The 22,319-nt window shown below is 40.9% G+C and overlaps 1 protein-coding gene across 3 annotated transcripts; it reads right to left on the bottom strand.

Moving 5' to 3' along the window:
* Positions 1–849: 849 nt before the first annotated feature.
* Positions 850–22,084, bottom strand: MEIOC (meiosis specific with coiled-coil domain). Of its 3 annotated transcripts, none has more exons than XM_039504016.1 (8): positions 21,867–22,084; positions 20,684–20,812; positions 16,146–16,306; positions 13,234–13,338; positions 9,657–11,529; positions 5,986–6,120; positions 3,153–3,333; positions 850–2,540 (listed from the first exon to the last, which is right to left on the bottom strand). In XM_039504016.1, exons 1-8 carry the CDS (start codon positions 21,870–21,872, stop codon positions 2,311–2,313), a joined length of 2,820 nt encoding a protein of 939 aa, XP_039359950.1. In that variant the 5' UTR covers positions 21,873–22,084; the 3' UTR covers positions 850–2,310. The 3 variants fall into 3 exon arrangements, with proteins under 3 accessions (XP_039359950.1, XP_039359952.1, XP_039359951.1); XM_039504018.1 differs by lacking the exon at positions 21,867–22,084 and adding an exon at positions 19,720–19,775 and having other exon boundaries at positions 20,684–20,778; XM_039504017.1 differs by lacking the exons at positions 20,684–20,812; positions 21,867–22,084 and adding an exon at positions 18,031–18,097.
* Between the last annotated feature and the right edge of the window lie 235 nt (positions 22,085–22,319).

The following is a 22,319-nucleotide window of genomic DNA, read 5'->3' as shown; positions in this document are numbered from 1 at the left end:
CCTAGCTCAGGGAAGAGGATTCCACTATGTGGCAGGCCACCTAGGATTAGGTATTGCAACACTGAGCAGAGCAATGACTAAGTATCTTTGAGGAACCAGGCCTTAGTCTCCCCCTCAGCTGTCTGAGCCCATTCCACCAGGACTCATCACATACTGGAATGAAAATATGCCTTCCCTCAAACTGCAGGGCAGCTACAAGAGTGTGCTTCAAACTCAACACTTTTTCTTGTTACAGACTCAATAGCCAGGAAGACATCGCCTTTGTATGGCAGATCTCATGCAGCAGCAACGTCCAGGGCTTGTTTAGCATCCACTCTGTAACTCCCTCTTTTGTATACTACTTGTGGAATTCCCAGCATCTAAACAGAGTTAAGGTAAGCAGGAGAAAAGGAATCTTAATTCCTGATTCTTTTTACCTTACTCCAAAGGGCCTGACTGTGTCTATGCCAGGGAATTCCTCCCCCTCCCCACCCCGGCCCAAAAAAAAAAAATAAAAAAAATCCTCCCACCAGTAGTAATACCAGAATTTAGCTGGATCTATTGGATTCCTTAAGTAAGCAGCTTTGCCAGCTTCTGGCTTTTATTAACCACAGTTAATGTGCAAACCAATTAAAAAACCCTTATGATCCATTGCAAAAATGTTTAGTTCTCTATGGTATATTTAAACTGATTACAATGCTGACATTCTGTTAGTACTGTAATTTTACTGTCATCGCCCCTTTCAACATAGTTCAGTAATCTCATTTCCTGATGAGAATATAAAATTAGCCTTCATTATATCAACATGCACATAAAGAGTCTAATTCGCTAAAACATGTTCAAATACGCACATGCAGAGTAAAACAACACTTTTCAACGAAAGCTACTTTATTTCTTAGCAGACTAAATTCAGTACAATATTTGTTTTCATAACATCCAACATGTCTTACGTCAAACTTAACCAGTCTTTGTGCAGTGACTACTGTGGTATGATGTTGTATTATATTTTGCTGCCCCTATGCAATTAATTTTGGCAGTACTGTAAGTCATATCAATGATCAAAATAGTTCTACTACAGTTTATCCTGCGTTCTCAATCAGTTTCTCTCTCACGTCATCCAAAGACAATTTATGTGGTGTGATTACACTTTTTGCGTACCAGGATTTCTAAAACTAAGAACACTGTTAATATCAGTGTATCTAGCCAAGGATAGCTCAATAAATTTAATCCACACATTATAGTTTAACTCCATGCTAGAATTGTTAAAACCCAAGATCTCCTGAGCCACATAATATCAACCTTTCATATTAATTAATAAATTATTCACGTTCAATACAAAGATATTGAGATAAGGAACACAGAAAAAGCCAAGCATTCAATAGCTTTCAAAAATACAGAAGCAAACTAATAAATTTAACAAAATATACGCTAACCAATCTCAAACCAAACTAGCTAAAGAGTAACTTTAAAAAAAAATACATTTCAGAACCTCCTGATACCCTCTTTAAAAGTATTAAACCAAGGGTATAAGAACAATACTCATTATTTCCGCTGCTTTGCAGCTTTTTAAGATTCCGATTGTGTAAATGTAATGTTTTGATTACACTTAAATATTTTAAAACAGAGATATAATTTTTTTTTAAAGAATATGCACAAATGATTTGAACAAGTTTTACCTTCACTACATTGCATGGTTTCACAATGGCAGTTTTATAATATCACTAATTTAGGAGAATCTGGTGCATTTCCTTTCATAAATTTAGATTCTAAAATTTCAAATTCATAAATATGTCAATATTTTAAATATTTAATTTTTACATTAATACTGGGTATGTTTAGCATTGCTTTCCTCCTGTTTCCAGGTATTAGTTTGATAAGGAAAACGTTTTTACATCACAATCAAAACTTGTCTGTTACTAGACTGCAGCCTATGGTGGGTTACAGTCACTGAGATTCATTATTTGAAAACATGTTTACTAAGGCAAACCTAAAAGAAACTTATCACTTAGAAGAATTTCACACTGGTGCTTACCTGCACTGCAGAGTGGCAGTTAAAAATAATCACATTACTTAAACTAACAAATCTGACACGTTAATGTATTGCTGAAGCTGCTAATATAACCTGTTAGTTCAGTGGGTTAGTCTGGTTAGTCTCCAATTAGTTAGAAATTGGACTTTTTTTTTTGTTGAGAAGCTGAACTTGCTTCATTCAGATATTAACTTTAAATTTGGAAGAAAATCAATTAATTTCTCAAGCTTTAAGAGTTCATTTACACTGTGTCTTGCCAAACCCACATTGCAAATTTTACTCTTGCATGGGTTAACACTTCATTAGTGTTTGTTTGTTTCACCTCTCTGATTCAAGAGGTTGCTGCTGTTCACATTTTCACATGCTTTATCTTCAGACTGTACCATCTCCTGAAAAGCTTTCTCCACATCTACTTGTCCAGCTATAGTGGTAGTTTTTGGTAAGGTCATCTGAAGTGCACACCAAAGGGTAGTACGTGCTTTGCGTGTTGCTACACTCATCTCTTTAATTGCCAAAGCAAGGGCAAAAACATCTGTGGAGAAGAAAATAGTATTACACGTCCATTAAATATTGTTAATATTAAGACGCCATTTGAGAAATGTTTTTCCACTGTGATTAGATGAACTCCTGAAGAACACTCAGAACCCTGTATTGCTGCCCTATGAGGATGGGTTGGGACTCCCTTTTGAGTCTATCAATATAGCACCTTAAAATCAGCAAGTGGGAGTGGCACAAATGATTTTTGGCCCTTAGACCCTGATCCTCAAAGGTACTTTGGCACCTAACTCCTGATGCCTAAATACCCTGGAAACTGGGCCTCTGGTACTAGAGTGATGAGTTCAATATAGAAACCTCTTGCTTAGCTGCATCAACTCGCTACTTATATCTGCCTCCTGCTGACCTCTTATAAATTGTTTAATTACATTTACCTACTGTTAAAATTTTTTACTCTACATTCCTAGCTAAAAGGGATCAGTTTAAACCATAGAAAAATTCTGCCATTTTTCCTGAGTCAAAAGCTCAAATCAAAGTCTCTCAATAATGCTTTATTTTATTTTTTAATTTTTATTTCCTATTATTATGGAATTATGATAGATTTAGACTTATTCTGCTACAACAGGAGACTGCAAAAGGACATTTATACCTCTGTCATCTTGGCATCTCGGAGCTCCTTGCCTTTGCCGATTTGAAGCATTTACAATTTCATCCTTTCTACGTGACTGCACTATATGAATTACCTCCAGATGTTTATCAAGAGCAGTGGAGATATTAGCATGAAGGGGAGAACTGCGAAGACGTTCCATTTTTCCAAGTAAAGTCACGACCTAATGAACATTTTATATCTGTTATTGATCATGTTGTCTTCATCTAGACTTAAGTGAAAATTAAACTGAAGTAGAAAATGTTATGCTTTGAAAATAGGTAAAATCCTTACCTCTAATTTTATCTTCTCCAAACAAGAAGCCAAACAGTGCTTGGTTTGGGGATAGAAACAAAAAATACAGTACTGATGGGCTTTTCAGCCAAGTTTTCCAAAATTAACTAATGATTTTGGGTGCCTTAATGTGTGTGTATACAAACTGGGATACCTTTAAAAAGGGACTGATTTTCAGAAAGTAGGTGCTCACCATTTTCCAAAAGTCAGCCCCTTATACAGAGTCTCAATCAGGCACCCAACATTACCAGTCACTTTTGAAAATCTTAGCCTTTGCCTTCATTCCACACTTTGGAGTAGACACAAGCTTGGATTTCCCCCCCATCCCTCAAGCTGAATGCAAGCTCCTGTTAAGCACACTTGTTAAGCTTCCCTGAGAACTTACTGCTATAGCTGAGAAGACATACTTTAGGACTAAGAACCATGTTAGTAAAGCGTCAAGGCTGAAATTTGTTTTAAAACAACTGAAATGCTTTGCTAAAAGCAATGGTTGAGATTTTTAGGACAGCGTGGACTACTTAGCAATATTTCTTCCATTAGTAATTGAAGAGATAAGTATGCTAAAACCCCTGTACAGTTTTTTGAAAATCTCAAACATGTCTCCCACATCCACCTTTGAAATGTGGAACAAAGCTGGAAAAATCCCTCTGCTGTGGAAGAAGCTCCTTACCACACTTCGATTTATAGAGTTTTACAGAACTGTCAGTTACGCTTTGTGTTTTCCATCACCGATCAGCAAGTCTGAGTGTAAATAGCATTCTCCTTTAAAAAAAAAAAAAAAAAGGCAAAAAAAACCCAGTACCCTTCCCCTTCCTTTATTATTTCAATTTTGGTAGCACCTATTGTATGTTAAATGTCTTCCAAACACAGGAGTCCTGGTCCCCATCCCAAAAAACCTCAATCTAAAAAGACAAGAACCCATAATGGTAAGGGAGTGGGGGAAGCATACATCTTGTCAGTTAATTTAAAAAACAAAAGTCAGAAACCATCGCCTGCAGTCCTTCCAACCAGTCACTATCAATTACACACTGCTTGCCCTCAATTCTCAGCTATGTTCAATCCAGAGGTGCCACAACAGCGAGGGCCAAGGGGCCATGGTACCCCCACTTTTTACTTGCCATAAGGACGAGCGATGGAGGAGGAGACGGGATCTCAGGGGAAGAGGCAGTGCAAGGGTTCGGGGAGAAGGTGCAGGGCCTCGAGGCGGCGCAAGGGCGGTGCTGGGGGGTGGGGCCACAGTTCGGGCACTGGTGGCCCCCCATTGTTAGGAAGCTTCTGATGCCCCGGTTCAGTCCTTGTCCACTCACCAGCTGCAGAACACCTGCCTATCCATTCAGCATCTATTATTCTTATTCAATGATTTTTCAGCCCCCCAACCCTCTACAAATGTTCTTATCTCTTATTCCATCACAACCACTGTATTTGTAATTGTCGTGCACACATATATGAAACCTGTAAGCATCACACAGTTTGTTATTTTAAGTATTTGAGCTTATTTTCTAATGACTTCTGGCAGTTTAAAACAAGAAGCGAACCTACTAATCGAAACATGAGCAACCCAACCAGACTGTAGGATGGCTGACTTCTACTTATTGATCCTGGTGTCCTAGTAAAGTCCCAAGGTGGGCATTTACATGCGGTCCACCTATACTTTTCCTCTATTTAATTCCCTTCATATCCTAAATTGTTGGGCAGTTGGGCTGTAAATCTGTCTATAAATAGATGCATCATGTTCCACCCCACGGACACTACAGTGTTATGTCAGGTGAATTGAGTTGTACTACTCTAAAACATTCTGGGGTATGAAACTGTAAAATGGTAATAATATACTTTAAAATCAATTTTACTTCTTGAAATGAAGAAAAGGAAAACATTTGGCTATGGCCGTTATCTATTAACATTTTCTAATAATCCCATTACACAACAGAAGTAAAACTAGTAAACACAGTATTAAGTTTCATTAGCAGAATAAAGTATGAAAAAGGGTGATACCATTCCAGTAGGATTCAGACTTAAATTGGAATGCTGTGTGCTAACCTGGCAATCTTTGGGAAAGGATGTAGTACAAGACGATACCAAACCTGAAGAATCTAAATTATGCTAGATATTAAAGGATTTGGGCTTTTTTGTAATGATGAATCTAAAGTGACCTAAAATTATGAAAGGGATTCATATAGGTGACAGAACTTACAGTGGTAAGCTGGGGATGGGAGAGTCAAAAACTAGGACATAACATAAATGTGAGGAAGGTAGACGTAATTTAAGGAACTGGGGGAAAACACCTTCACACAAAGGATAAGTAAAATCAGTTGCTAGGGACGGCGGGAAACATTCCACAGTAATAATTCAAAGGGATAGGAGAACAGAAGTGTTGCCGCTTCTTAAGTTTATATGTTTGAGTTTTGTAGTTTGAGTTCATTTCAAGATATCCTTTCTAACTTTACTTAATTGTAAAGAATACACGTTTCATGAGGACTTCCACTTATGACAAGTATATAAGTAATCTAAATGGCATAAAATTATGTATTACTAGTCAACTCACTCTGGCTTGTTCACGTAGCTGATCCACAATTAAGCGATCAACTCTTGATGGGTTTGATGTCAACCTTGGAATTGGAGTGTTGTTAGTACTGGAAACCTTTTTCCCTGGGTAGTTCTTGGCAAGAGCAGATTCAGTCTGAGAAAAAATAGGACTTCGTTTTCTTGTGATGTTAATGAAGTGTGTTGTCTGATTATTCTTATAGGGAACAATAATAAACTATCAGATTGTAAGAGTGGTATCTTTCCCCAGGAAGCTTTTCTCCTAAAAATTCTTTTTAAAAAAGTAGGTGCTGAAATGCATATAGTTGTAGAAATCATGTGGCTTGAAAACTGCTAGTTTGGGCTAGCATTCAGTCTGCTCATTGAGCAGACACTTAACACCAGAACACTAGCTCCCAAAGTCGATTTGGCAATCCTCTGTCATTTAAAGGGAATAAGCTGCCCATCCACTTCAAAGGAGCTTCTAGAATGACTGTATTTAAACTAAGTATTTAGGGTTAGTTCCACAAAGAGGACTCAAGATTGCACTCTAACATTTAGGTGCCCTGTTACTAGTGGAATCCACAGCTCTGAGATAGACACCTGGGCTCCCTGTACAATGCATGGGGAATTAAATTCCTAAGAATGAATCACAGAATATCAAGGTTGGAAGGGACCTCAGGAGGTCATCTAGTCCAACCCCTTGCTCATAGCAGGACCAATCCCCAACTAAATCATCCCAGCCAGGGTTTTGTCAAGCCTGACCTTAAAAACCTCTAAGGAAGGAGATTCCACCACCTCCCTAGGTAACCCATTCCAGTGCTTCACCACTCTCATAGTGAACAAGTTTTTCCTAATATCCAACCTAAACCTCCCCCACTACAACTTGAGACCATTACTCCTTGTTCTGTCATCTACTACCACTGAGAACAGTCTAGATCCATACTCTTTGGAACCTCCTTTCAGGTAGTCGAAAGCAGCTATCAAATCCCCACTCATTCTTCTCTTCTGCAGATTGAATAATCCCACATGCCCTCAGCCTCTCCTCATAAGTCATGTGCTCCAACCCTCTAATCATTTTTGTTGCCCTCCACTGGACTCTTTCCAATTTCTCAGGTCTCCCACCTCCTAGGTGAAAGTGCCCTGACCACCAGACTATAGGATATTCTGAGGTGGGCCCTCTCAATCTCTCCTTTTAAAGCTGTTCCATGTTGTATAAAATACTTAAATATTCATAGGAGCAGGGACTGGAATCTGGGTCTCCCAGGTGACCACCCTGAACACTGGCTGTAGAGAGAGAGTCATTCTCTGTCCCAATATTTAAGTGCCAGGGGGACTTTACTGGCAGAAACGTAGGCACCTACAGGTTTAGGCAGCAACTGAGCTGGGTTTTGAGGATCTAAACTTTGAACTTAGATGTCAAAATCCCTTTGTGGATCTAGCTCTCACTGTAAAATTTGTATCCTCAGACTATGAGCACTGGACACTAGTTTTGCCAACAGTATGCATCACAGTATCAAGAACCGTTTTCATAACTGCACTTTCTTTTGATAGAATGGATATGGCGGATTCATGTATATTTTAATATTGATTAAATTAATTTCCAGACAAAATAACTACTTCAAGACAGAGCTAAGGTTAGAGTACATATCAGTAATTTCAGATAAAATACATTACAGGGATGTTGCAATTATCCCCAAATCAAGTGTTTTTAACAAAGAAATTCAAGAAGTAAGGTTAAACTTAAGGCACAAAAGTTCAGAATTAGAGCACTTTCTTAACTCTTCCTTGCCCAGGCACCATGCAATAACCGTAGGATTAAGGCATTTTAATGTTTGTGGTCCCAGATTAAATTAATGGTGTCACGATAGGACAGAGTAAAGATTACTGGGTGCCCTAACTGCATTTCCTGTTTGGATTTTTTAGAGTTTAAACCTTGCCTCAAATGATTGGTTTCTGGATAACAACATCCGTGCAATGTACTTTATCTTGAATTAATTGTATATATTCTCAACCTTAATTCCATTTTAACAATTTTTGTCTGGAATTTCCTTATATTTACTTCAAAATTTCATATATGAATATTAAAACACTCAGGGAGAACATTACCATGTGATATTTCAATGATATGAAATTTTTCAAACCAAGTTGTTGTTGTTATTTTTAACTTTTATGACCAGATTCACTAATACACTGTGGCCATTTTATGCCGCTCTGGAGCAGCACAATGCAGCCAGAGTATACTGGCCAGATAAACTAGGTTTACAATTGCTTTGTTTCACCAAATTCCCCCTACGTCTTGAGCCTCTCTATACTGTTCTGCAGACACGAAAACTTAGTTTCCCTCTTGCTCTTGGACTTTCAGCATTCCCCCTCTGCACATGCACAGAAACACTGCTCCCTCTGTCTCTCTCTCAAACACACACACAAGTTCGTCCTCCCTCCTGCCCTTTAGCAAATCTGTGCAACAATGAGATTTTGAAAATAAATATTTGGGATTAATGATAGTTTTTAATCAATATTTTTCACAACGGAGTTTTTCTTTCAGCAGAGACTGGAGTTTCCTCACAAAAACTCAGGAAGAACTGCTCTTTCAACAGGACCAGAGGCCCATTGTTTCCCATTAGCTAAACTTCCCTAATAGAAGACGGAGGCTCCCTATGGTGTCAGACGGTGAAGAGGAACAAGTTTAACTGAGAAAGTTTCATATTTTCTAGGGACAGCCTGTGGCTTCAATCCCACTGAGAACAAGTGGAAATGGCAGCCATTATGGGTATGTCTACACAGCATTTTGGAGCATGCAAGAGTGAGCCTCCCAGCCCAGGTTGACAGGTTCAGGCTACAGGGGCTTGCATTAGCACTAAATATAGCTGTGTAGACAGCACTTAAGTTATGGCTCAGGCTGGAGCTCTGGCTCTGAAGCCCAGCCCCCTGCTGAGACTGGGCTTCAGAGCCTGAGCTCCAGCTTGAGCCGTAAGTTCAAAGCTCTGTCTGCCCAGCTAAATGCTGTGTAGACATACCCTTAGAAACAAGGCAGATCTTTATGGACTTCTCTGTAGAAGAACGTTATTCTTCAGCCTTTGCTAAAGGGCAACATTTTATTTATGAAAAATGACAAAAAATTACTTGTAATCCTAAATAAGTCCTCAAATACAGCCTGTGCTCAACATTCCCGTGAGTTTAACTGTAAGAGAAGTTTGAAGAGTCTGCTATTCCATTATAAAGATCGTTAGGGATTAAAAAAGTTTGACACTGGTTGTTAAATTTCTTAAAGGATCAATTTTAAAATTAACTCCTAACCAAATTAATGGAAATACTTGTAAATTCTCTGGAAATTCACTGTACACTCAAACAGTAAGTGTTGCAGTTTTGGTGAAGATATATTTGAAAAATATAATGTAAGAGAAGTTGAACCCCTGCTTTAAGTGCAAAACTCAATTCAAGCTTAACTGTGAAGCTGCAGGCAACGCACAAAATCACAGATATCAAGATTTAACTTCGTATTTCCTGTTTTCAGTCCACTTTACAGAAAAAGCTAAATTTCCTCCCTAAACCCCCATTTTAGGACTTCATCACTTTCAAACCTTAACACAGTAAGAACTGTCTAGATTTAAATTTGCTATCTACAGAACATAGAGATTGTCATGTCATAGTATAAAGGAACTCTTTTGTATAAATAAGTCTGGTTATTACCTTTTTTCTTTCCTTTTCCAATGCTCTCCATTGTTCATAACATTCTTCCAGTCTAATATGAAGTTCACTGGCAGGCCCACTACGAGTTTTAATTGGTCTTTGAAAGCCAAATGTTGGTACAAAACCAGAGAAAGAACCATCACCATACATCATATCATTAAAATAAGGATATAAATTACTTAAATCATCATAAGAAAACAAATCATAGGAATCCATCGGGGGAACAACTGAATGGCCGAATGGATGGGTGGATCGCAAGGAAAACCCATTAGAACCAAGTTGCTGAAAGTTATGATTGTGTCTTAAATCGCCCATCATATAATTGTTTGAAAAGCAGGAAGCCTGTGGGCGATTTACACGGCTATTGACAATATTGCTGTCTCCACCTCCCTGTCTGTGGCTATTAAAGTGACCGTGAGACTCCAACAGATCCTGGTATGTGTTCTGTGGCAATACATCTAGATGTTTTTGTCCTTCCTCAGGATCATAATGTCCACTTTGTGGCTTAGCTTGGAAGTTGTGTTTGTTCAAATTTTCAGTGATCCCATATTGAGCTGAATAGTTCTCACAAAAACCATTTGACTGCTTAATTTTTTTATCAGTAATTGGTTCAAAGAGACTCTCTTCTCCAACCTTAGTTAGTCCTTCCATACGATTAGCAGGCTGAATTCGTTCTGCAGTATTATAACCGAAATCAAGACTAGAAAATGCTGAAGGATTTTCTTGGCAGAATTTCTGAAACAAGTTATTATTCAAAGTTAAATTTGAAGATGACAATTGAGAAAAATCATTAGAATTATTGGAACCTTTTGGAGTAGCAGACAGATGGTTACTCAACTTCATCAAGGTGCTTGGATTCTGGTACAGGACAGAAGTATTGTTTTTAGTTTGAATATTCATCCAAGTTGGCCTCACACTAGTGCCTGCTGAAGTGGTTGCTGAGTTTGATAATAAGGTCAGTGATTTAAAATATTCAGAATTCTGGGGATCAGATTTTGAAAATAGTTGTTTTTCTGTGGCATTTGCAAAATCACTACTTCCTGGACAAGCTGCATGAGATTTTAGTCCATACTCAGATTTTAACCCAAAGTCAGTGGTAAATGAAGGTTCATTTGCAAACTGCTTTTCTGACAAGAGTCCTGTAGTTTTAGAAAATGTAAAGTTCTGCTGATCTGGAATTGTATCTTCAATTTTTTTCTGAATTGCTGGTTTAACTTGAAATAATTTAGTGTAGGTTTCTGTATCCACAGCTGGTGCTTCAGGTATTCCATTTGTTAATTTTTTACTATCTTGGACACTGAAGTTTGTACTCTTATTATGCTTTAATTTACTGGGATGAGAATATTCTGGGTATCTACAATAATCTGCATTTTCACTGTAGCTGTTAAATTGTGGAAGAAACATTTCTGCCCGCTTTTGGTGTAACTGCACTTCAGGCCCTTTGGCACACACTTTATCTCTTCCATATGAATAAGTATCTGCTCCTGATTCTTTTATTACTTCTGAAAAACCAGTTTGTGGTATAAAAGAGTTTTTGATATATGAATAGCTTTGTAGTGGAGGTGTTTTAGCATTCTCATTGGTCTGCATGTTGTAACAGCCTGCATGATCATTCCTAGAAGGGTACAACCATTGCTCTTCAAGGTCCATGCTAGTAAATCCATGATAAAGTTCATCTATTTTCTGTTGTGATGATAGACTGCCACTGTGCAAGCATGGTTTTTCAGCAGCAGATATGGATTCACCAGTATAAAAAACCTGTTGAGAGATAGCTGCAACTACAGGCCTTTTTGATTCCGACAACAGGTCATGGTGGTCTGCAAATCTGGTTGTGTTCACAGGCCATACTGACTTTAAATTTGAGGAGCAGGTCCTAAAAGAGGTAAACAAGCATGTATTTATAGTTCTGTCCTTGGTATTCCTCCCAGGGAGCAGAGGAAAGAGAGAGATCACCTCTCTTCTTCCCTTAGATCCCCCACCATTTCCCCTGTATTTTATACATTCCATATCCCAATATACTATCATGACCATCATCTTTCTTTTATCATCTACTGAACATTCCCTTTAAACTGAAGGACTGCTTCCAACTGGTGCACAATTCCATCAAAGGGCTAGGTTGTGTCTATGCAACAATATATACATATATCACACTGGAGAAAGATTTACCATCTGACACTGCTCAAATGGAAATATAGTACTCACAGATCCTGATACTCCATGACCATTCTATTTATTTTAACTTGCAAAATAACTCCCAAACCACCACAATACCCCCAAATCCATCTTTTGGTACTCAGAACATAAGGCTTCTCTGTACTAACTTGATTACATCTTCAGGAGTGCTTGCGCTTTACAGTATCTCACTGTCTCCTGCAGGCAAATTAAACCATTGAGCATAAATGAAGGAATGTGAATGTGCCAGCATACTAACTTTGGCTGCTTATGCGGAGTAACACACACAGAAAAAAATGAAGACTTTTATCAGTAAAGTAATAAGCAGACTGTAAAGACTAGAATTACACCTAAAACTCATTAAACCATGTAGAAAGACTACAAGATTGACACTGAAAAGAGAGTTCCATTTCTAATTGTATTTTATGTAAATTCTTCACTTGGAGGTCCTTCAATCAAGGTTGAATCTCATTCTAAGATATGCTTAGGTTTAACCAAACATCATTGAGCTAGATGCAGGAATCACTGGGTAAAATTCTTGGCCTCTGTTATGCAGATCAGAGAGGAAGGATGGTGCAGTGGTTCAGATGCTAGTCTAGGACTCTGGAGATCTGTGTTCAATGTCCTGTGTGCCCTTTGGCAAGTCATTTATTCTCACTGAGCCTCAGTTCCCCCATCTGTAACATGGGAATAATATGTCGTTCACAGCAGTGTGGCGAGGATAAATACTCTAAAGATTGTGAGGCGCTCAGATGGGGGCCTTAGACAGACTAGATGATCATACTGGTCTCTTCTTCTAACCTTATTCTATCTATGAAGCATTAATTGGAAAGCTAGGTAATTACCAAATTCTGCATAGGTAGTACATAAAATATTCCTTTTAGCTCTACAATTTTCAGGTAGGATTTTTCTCCATCTTTTCAAATATTAATGAAAAATAATTTATTGAAAAAGCAAACTAAAAAATTATACTTGCTTGTTTTGAGCATTTCATTTAACTGAAATAATAAAAAAAGGATAAAATTCTAACCTGGAATTTAAATCAATTCTGGTGCAGAAAATTAGCATAAGGCTGCAGGATTCAATGGGACATGGTTATAATATTTGCATAAGCCATTTCCAGGATGCCATGAAGAGGAATTGGTATTTACAGCACTTGCTACAAAGCAAGTGAAAATCTAAAAGGAGTATTTGAATAGCTGGTCAAAAATGAGTATCGCTTTTACTAAGTTCACCCATCTTTTAGTAGGGTTTGAAATGGGTTGTAGAAGTTGCAAGCTTCCTCCCGGGAGTAGTAAATGCAGAAATGGCTACTGAAACAAGCAAACTGAAAAAGGAAGGGAAATGCTTCTGCAAGGGGGAAAAAAAAAAAAAATTAGTAGTCCAAGTACAGCAATATACTAACCCCTCAGCAAAATATGGCTGTGATTTATCTTGTTCTTCCAAGATGTTAGATACAAGTCCATATAAGTCTGTTTCACTGCCATAGTCATTTCTTTCAGTTTGAATCCTGAAAAAAAAAATATCATATACATTTGGATAGTTACCTCCTTTGAATTCTCTCTTTAAAAGGCTCAGTGAAAATCTCAAACATGGCCACCAGAGACTACTCATTTTACAGTCTTTATGTTCCTTTATTCTAAAATTGGTTTGTAAATCAAATTAATCTACGTTGTGTAGAGCAAAAATAGGGTGTACTGACACGGGGCCTACTCCTGAAACTTGCTGAACACCTTCAACTCATAATGACTTCAATGGAACTGAGGTTACTCAACACTTTACAATATTGGGCTCACTGTGCAAAAAAAAAAACCAAAACAAAAAAAAAAAAAACCAAAACCTAAGAGGTCTATCGACGTCAGTCTTTTTTTACAATTACGAACAGTTGCGTGTGTAAAAGTACTTTTTGCCAATACAGTCTCTCAGCCCGGATCTAGGTGTTCAGGCACCCCATGCATTGTATTGTATTAATTTAGGTACCTAAAGGAAAGGCTCCTCAGAAGCCAGCAAGCTAAGCAGGGAGACACCTAAGATAGCCAGGAGTGAAATGCCAAGGAGAGGGACAGGGAGAGAAGAGGGGCTTAGGCACTGATCTGGTGTGCATGGCTGATAAGCCAGAGGTTGATGCCTCCATCCACTTGAGATCCTCAACTATGAACAGACTTCTAGATTTAGGCAGCTAAGCAAGGTCAGCTGCTTAGGTAGCCCATGCCCTAGCAGTCGTCGGTAGCCCCCGGCTCTGCCCCCTCCCCCTCAACCCCACTGCAGATGGAGTCCCAAGCCACCCCCCTTCAGCCAGAGGAGCCCTGGGCCAGCTGGAGCCCTGAGCCCCCCACCCCCAGCTGCACCATGCCTCCCCAGACCCCAAACTGTCCTGTGGGAAAAGCACTTTGTTTCTTCTCTCTTCCGGAAGAGTGTTTGATATCTGCCATGCAGGTTCCAGTGGAGTTGAGGAGGTGGTATGTGTTACTCAGCTTCCCGGGTTCATCAACAATCTCCCTAGAGTCCAGGGAGATTACTGTTGAACCCAGGATGCTGAATAGCAGATACCGCCTCCTCAGCTGCCCTAGAACCTGCATGGAGCATAATAAGAAGCAAAAACTCCCCCCGCCCAACCTGCAACTGGCATCCTGCCCTGGCCTATTATACCCACCACCTATGCTAGCAGTTGAAACAACATCTCTCTCTCTCCCTACACCTCCTGCTCACACCTGATACCCCTTACACTTGCCCTATGTACTGTGCTGCTCACCCCGCTAATGGTCGCCTGCATCTGGCCCTCTTGCTAGGATATCTGACAGTATCAGAACTTAGAACTATTCAAAGTAGAGCCCTGCAACCTGATGGGACCTGATTACAAGTTGGATAGGAAAACCTCCTCAGACTTGGGTCAGCTCTCTTCCTTAAGTCCGTGGGGTTGTCGTGGAGGCAGCTGTGTGCGCCAGTCCTGCTGGTTGCCACCATCTCGCTGAGGTGTGTATTTGCTGTGACATGTGCTGAGCTGAGGAGTCACAGTGCTTCTCACTCCACTACATGCAGGTATGGCAAGGTGGAAGTGGCTGGCAGGGCACACAGCCAGCTCTCACTCAGCAGCACACACGTGCAACAACACACCAGGGCACACAGCCAATGCTGACCCAGGGGCAGGAGGCAGTGGAACTGACTAGGGTCTGGATCAGGTCCGAAAATGACTCGACACTCTTGGGCTGGGTTCTCATATTAGGCCTGAGCAGACCTCTAGTTCAGAGCAGGCCTACAGAATCTGGCTCCACTGATGGACAGGTAATCCCCTGCCTAGTTTGATAACCCTGCCTCAGGGCTTTGACTTGAGCTAGGGTTCCAAGTTGCTTATTAACTGAGGGGTGGTGTCAGGGCTTAGACAGCTTTGACAATGCCCCTTTCCAAAAATTTAGATACCTACAGGATTAGATGGCATCTGAATGGTGGACTTAGTGCCTAAAAAGGCCAATATGCACCTTGTTCTGGGCCTAAGTTTCTAAGGGCCACATTTTCACAGATATTTAGGTGCCCAAAGATGCAGATGGGCACCTGGTGGGACTTTCAAAAGCATCTAAGCAGGTCAGGTACCTAATTCCCTTTAAAAACAAGAGAGTCAGACACCTAACTCACTTACTTGCTTTTAAATGTCTCACTAGTGTCTATCGGCATCTTTGGGCACCTAAGACCTTTGAAAAGCAATACAGGCCAATTCACTTGTGGGTGAATATCAAAGTCTTAAATGTATTAGTATGTATTCAAACTAATTCACTTGAATGCTAATCAAAAGAGATGCTAATGTTATTGTATTCACTTATCTGTAACCGGTTGTCTGCCATTACATTACATACACTCTGTAATTACATTTACATTTTGTATACCCCTATAATTATATAACCCTAGAGACCTGGAGTATCAATTGATCTAGGTGTAAGTAACTGGTGCTTTGGGATTGGGAGAAACCTGATGTGGTATGATTTTTGGTTTATGTAACCATTATCACTAAATTCAGTTTGTCTGGATGACAAGAAAAGCTGGAGAGTCTAAGGGGACTGTCGGTGACTCCATGGTAAGACTAGTATAGTGATCCAGTTCACATTTGTTACTCTCTTGGTGAAATATAATAGAATATACCACCAGTCTGGGGTGTCTGCTCTTGTTTTCTGACGGTCTGCCCTGAGATAGGCACTCAAAGTGGTGAGCCACTCCAGACAGCGTGACAAGGTCCCTTCGAAAGTTTTACCCTAAATCAAACAAAAAAATATTCCCTTTAAGAAATAGATGCTCATTCTGCCAGGATGACTTATTAAAATAACATACCTGTTCTTTACACTAATCTGAGAAACAGCAGATTGTTTAATATCATCTCCATATGTAGACCATGATGCATATAAGAGAGAAGAGTCAACAGAAGTTGAATATTCTGATGATGTAGAAAGTGAAGAACTGTATGTTTGATTTAGGTCTACATTGTCTTCATTCTGTATTTTAAATGCAATAAAGTAATAGATTAATATAAAAACATATAAACTTGTCATTTATTTCACTGTACAATGCTGTAACTGGGTTCATGCTTGGGGGGGAAAGGATGAGGTTATGAACAGTGAATAGAGCAATTAGTTTTTAAACTGACACTAAGGACAACAACAGGAAATTATTCTATAACAATTAAATGACATTGAGCATGGCTCAGCACATTTTCACACTGCAGAGTGAAATTCACTCTTTGCCAGCCCAAACACTCAGTGTCTTATTATTGGGATTCAACAGATAAGTTATTTACCTGTTTTGCTAATAAATTATTGAAACTGAGAATTTTACAGGTATAACTAATTCCATATAGTGCTGGACAATGAAAACAGACTGTTACACTCTCGTTCTTAGTCAGTTTCAGTTTATGGGTCTCCTACAATAGGGAGATGCTTCAATGTTCTGGTTGCAAACACTGCAGACAAGTGTTTACATTAAAAAAACCAACATGTTTTCACAGAATTTTCTTAATATATGAAAACAAAAAGGTTTTGTAAACTTTATTTTGATAAACAGGCTACATTTGGGGCCCAAAATACCTGCACATTCCTTTACACTACATCTGTTTATAGGCATTATACTAGCTGACCTCACACCTTATCCAATGGCTGAAGTTGAAGCTAGACAAATTCAGACTAGAAATAAGGCATAACTTTTTAACAGTGAGTGCTGAGATTCTGGACCAATTTACCAAGGGGTGTGATAGATTCTTCATCACTGAATGTTAAAATCAAGATTGGATGTTTTTCTAAAAAATATACTCGAGGAATTATTTTGGGGAAGTTCTATGGCCTGTAGGAAAGCAGACTACAATGGTCCCTTCTGGCCTTGGAATCTATGACTTGAATCTTGAATCTAAGACTCTTTTAGATTACATTATTAAGGGGGGCATGGAACTAACTGAAAGACAAAAGACAGCTGGTGTAAATATTTCCAAGGAATGCAGAGAACTATCTGGAAAAGAAATATAACTTCAATTTGAAAAGATTAAGGTACAATAAATCTCCCAATTTTGAAATCACCTGTTTTTCCAACTACACTATCTTGCTTCACGGCTAAATAAAGAACAATTTATAATGTCTTCCTCAAGTTCCTCTCTTCCACCACTGTTGGAACCACATTCTGGTTCCCCTCGGTCTGGATTTTATCCTCTCTCCTTCACCAAAATTGCCCTCATCAATGTTTCTATCTTTTTCTGGTCAAATATCAAGGGCTATATACTCTAACCTCACCCTTCCTGACTTGCTTACTGCTTTTGATCACACCTTCCTCCTTGAGCTCTTTGTTTCCTTTTTTGACTGTCCTCTCTTGTTCTCCTACTTCTCAAATTGATTCTTTGATATCTCATTTGGTAGGTCCTCCAATACCTAAATCACTCTGTGATGCTCTCAGTCTTCGGCAAGCCAGCCTCTTTTCCCTTTACATTCACTATCTAGGTGAACTCAGTACTCAAAGTTTCAACTATTGTCTTTAAGATGATGACTCAAAGATCTACCTTTACACTCCTGGCCTGTTTTCCTTCAACCAATCCTGCATCTTAACATATCTGACATCTCCTTTTGCATGTCTTGCTGTCAGCTTAAACTTTATGTGGCCAAGCTGAAATCCTGATTCTTCCTCCAAAATCTTTTTCACTCATAATATTCTCTGCTACTATTAACACCATCCACCTTACCCATCTGTCAGCTTTCCACACAAACATATCTGGTCCTTCTTCCACGCTGTCCAGTACATATGGAATGCTCAATCTGAGCTACTTGTATGTCTATTGCACCCTCCTCCTCTTGATTTTTTCTCAAGACCCACTTTGGCTATGATATATATGAGGAAGCAGCCAACTAATGACAGATTAAGCAGCAGGATAGGGATAATTTATCATTCTCTATTAAGCATATTTTTTAAAAATACAAATATATATCAATTGTATATATGACTATATTTCTTCCTCCACCTTGTATATCACTTGTTTTCTTAGAGGTAGAGACTATAGGCTAAATCCACAAATGTATTTAAGCATTGCAATCCCTATCCCCTAGGCACCTTGGCTCCCCATACAACACAGAGTTAGGAGCCTAAGGAAGAAATCCTAGAAGACGGTAAGCTTAGCAGAAAGCCACCTAAACTAGCCAGGAGTGAAATGCAAAAGAAAGGCTGGGTCTCAGGCCCCACCCCTCAGATATCAGGGACTTAACTGCCATTGATCGGGACCTCTAGGCATCTGACTGACAGGCTAGAGTGAGACATCTATTTCCACTCAGGATACTCAACTGTGAACCGTCTTCTGGCATTAGGCACCTAAGCTAGCTCGGCCCACACCCTAGTAGACAAAACCCAGACATTTATCATGAAAAACTAGAGCACCACTATCATTGCTGATAGCACGGAAATTAGGACAGTTATGTGGGAGATCTGGTTTCAAGTCCCTACTCTGCCTGATTTGGAGCAGGGACTTGTACCCAGATTATCCACATCTCAGATGAGTGCCCTAGCCAGTATCCCAATCAGTCTCACACGGGTGCAATCAATGAATTATTTATACAAAGTGGAACAGCTCAAAAGAAATTGAGACAGACCCATTACAAAAACACCCATGAGACTGGGCGCTAGGGCACTCACTTATCATGTGGGAGGCTTGGGTTCAACTCCCTCCTCCAAATCTGGCAGAGCAGGGGCTTATACAGCTATGTCTCCCACAGTGTTCTAAACATAAGGCCAGGGGATATACCAAAAATTCCTAAGCTGTCTTTAGTAACAAGTACCAGGTATTATGCATGCCCTGAGAACACCTATGGTATCAGGCCCCATTGACAGGACAGGTGGGGGAATACCTAGTTTGAGAATCCCACCTTAGGGCTGCTGGGGGTTCAGCAAAGGCTCCATGCACTAGTTAGCTACACAACTGCATCAAAATTTAAGTGGTTGTGAGCCTGCCTATAGGTGGTCACTTACACTGCAATGTAAGCGCAGGGCTAGTAGGACTCGAGCCATCTGACCCATGTTAAGGAACCCTAACCTTGAGTGTCTAAATTGTATTTTAACCCTGTGTTAAGACTTTTGTAATACATGCTCGAACCTAGGGTTCTGGTGACCACATTGCAGCACACAGACCAGAGTAACCATATCCCCGAGTCCCTAGTGCCCACTCCCCCTGAAATGTGACAACTCTATCCCTAGGATCCCTAGGACCATAGTGCACTGTGGGAAAACTTTACTATCCCTCTTCTTTCTCCTCTAGCCCCCTCCAGCATGTTATCAGGAAGCAGCTTGCTTTGCAAAAGGCTTGATCAGTTCACTCTCCATTTCAAGCTCAGGAGGCTGACAGTGTGCTTAGTTTAGTGACCAGAAAAGAATGGGTTGCACTGACCTGAGCTGCTGCCATTTGCAAAGGTGGAGGTCAGGAGGTGGTTTCCATTTTCAACAGTGTGGATTGTTGAGATAGACAGGACTAAGGAAGTTGTCCCATGGAAATATGGGATACTTCAAACTGACTCCCAGGACCTGAGTCAAGAAGGGCTGAATCTACCCTGCAAAGCAATAAGGCTCAGACCCTGGGTCCTGGCTTAACTTGAGCTTGGATCCTCCAGCTCTAGGCTAGTGTAACTGCAGAGTAGACATAGGACGGTTAGGCTACAGCTCGGGCTTACATTGCAGTTCAGGCATACCCTCAGGTGCCATGGGACTTTAGATAAACATGGGGTTAGGCAGCAGCTTAGCGGTTCTGAGAACGTCAGACTTAAGTGCTTGAAGAGGCAGTAGGATACCTAAGTACCTCTGTGGATCTAGCCCCATGTTTTCATGTTTGTATAATGGAATGGAGAGCTGCTCTTGACTAGGGTCATTGGGTACTACTGCTATATAAATAAGTAATAATAAATCAAGTTTCTTTTAATCATCACAAATTATAGGCCTAATATATCAGACAACAGAAAAACAGTTAATAGGAAGCTCATTTGTGTTATTTTAAAGCAATTTTCAAACTGAAGTATCTTTTTTGGGGGGGAATTCTCTTTGTTTTATATATTTTTGACAATTAAGGGAAGGGTAGCAGACTACCTCCCTTTCTTTTTGGCAGGGAAAGAAGGGGAATAGAAGAATGAATATAAACTGAAAATAGCTGTCATCTTCCATTATCGCCACCATAAAGAAAAAACTCCTTCACTTGAGTACCATCCTTTCAAATAAAGGGTTGGAATGAAGCAGACATTCAAACAAAACTAAACTGTTTATACTCTGCTGTCCATGCAGCTGTATTTAACAATAGTTGGGTGTGTTTCTTAGTGAAAACAAATGCCTGTAAAATATACATTTATTTAGAAAAGTAGCTGAACCTGTAATTTGTAGCAATCATAGAATGAGCTGGAACCTGGCATGATAACACTATTGAATACATCAGTTAGCCTTCCACTGGTTTCTGCGCTACTCCAACAGCGATTGGTGCCTCTGAATGCAACTTTAGGCTATATATAAAAAGAATGGGGTAGAAAAGCACAATTACACATTAACCTAAGTAAAGATTTTAATTGTACTCTGATGTTAAACTGTTTAACTCTTCCAAATTTGCCTGCAGATTCTGCCCAGGTGGTTTTCAGCAAATTGTTCACCTGAGAAGAATAAAACCCTTTTATATGCTAATGGTCCAAATTAATCCTTCCCTTAATTTAATGGGTCAGATCCTTGACTAAGTATGAAGACTGCATAGAGGAACTGGGGGAGGGGGCCCATTACAAAACTGGCTTCTGCACTCCCCCATTCATGGGCCACCTGCATGGCAGGCTGTTTACCCACTATAATTTTGAACTCCTTGAAAGCTCTAAATTATGCCACCTGCCAAAAGCCCCAACTTTTGGGGCTGACTTGGCTGAAGTGGCACCTGGAAACTGCCAGGTGTAAGGAAGCCAGACACTACCCTTTCAACAGCAACAAGGGGGTGGCATGGGCACCACTACACCATCTCTATGCTGCCAGAAGATCCCCTAGTCTGGGTGATCCTCCCACTGCCAATTATGTACCTGGCTAAATTTTCAAGACCTGAGCACCCCCAGTCTGACCATGTCATCATGAGAGTGGTGCGTGGGGGACCTCTTTGGTGAATCAGGCCCAGCCTGGACATAAGTCACTTTGTGCCAGCAGCAGCAGCTCTCCCACAGCTGCTTGCCAGGGCTGGGCCAGGGGAGAGAAGGCTTGCAGGGGAGGGACGATGGCATTTGCTGACAGTCAGATGGGCCCCGGGGGCTGGAGAACAGCTGGGGCAGGCGAGGGGCTTAGCTGCCCCAGCCCACCACAGGCACCTGGTTACCGCTGGCCACCCTGGCTGTGAAAGAGGGTCGCTATGAGGGACGCCTCACCGCCCCGCCACGGGCATGGAGACCCACTCGGGGCTCTGTCCTTCCAGCCCCACATGCCTAGACCTAGGACCCCCCCGCGAGGCTCAGCCCCCCCCACCCCACCCAGCCTCATCCATCCCCTGACTCCTTCCTCCAGCCCCCCGCCGCCTTTTCCCCTCCTCCTCACCTCCATGGGCGGCCCCAGCGGCGGAGGGCCGGAGCCCCGACTATAACACCACTTAGGGAAGGCGGGGGCGGCTGAGCAGCGGGGTCCCCCCCATGCCAGCAGCTGCCGCCGTTCCCCTCTGCCGGACTGAGGCTGGCGCTAAGCGGCCGTTACCCCTCACACCACAGCGCGGGAGGGGCCCGCTCTCGAGCGCAGCCTGCACCAGAGGATTGGCCAGCCCCACATAGCCAATGACAAACCGCCTGACATCCTCGAGGCGCTAACGCCTCGTGATGCCCTATCCCACGAGGGCATTGACCTCCCGAAAGCCAATAGGAGATTCCCTTGGAGCCTCGCGACGGCCGCCACTTAACCAATGAGGAATCGCCTCGCACGCCGCTCCCACCAACACGCGCATCACGAACCGACTCATTCCCCCGACTCTATCCCAGTTGATCTCGTGACCTTCACTCT

This window comes from Mauremys reevesii, linkage group 17, assembly GCF_016161935.1.
Source record: "Mauremys reevesii isolate NIE-2019 linkage group 17, ASM1616193v1, whole genome shotgun sequence".
NCBI lineage: Eukaryota > Metazoa > Chordata > Testudines > Geoemydidae > Mauremys > Mauremys reevesii.
The sequence above is the reverse complement of the archived record's forward strand: the minus strand, read 5'-3'. Positions and strand labels throughout refer to the sequence as shown.

Bases quoted from the DNA above. Each gene is read 5' to 3' on its own strand.
- MEIOC (XM_039504016.1), bottom strand. The intron at 16,307-20,683 runs GTTCAGCTACTT...TTTAAAATACAG, and splicing joins ATGATTGCTACAAATTACAG to AATGAAGACAATGTAGACCT. The intron at 2,541-3,152 runs GTATAAATGTCC...TCTTCTCCACAG, and splicing joins GAGATGCCAAGATGACAGAG to ATGTTTTTGCCCTTGCTTTG.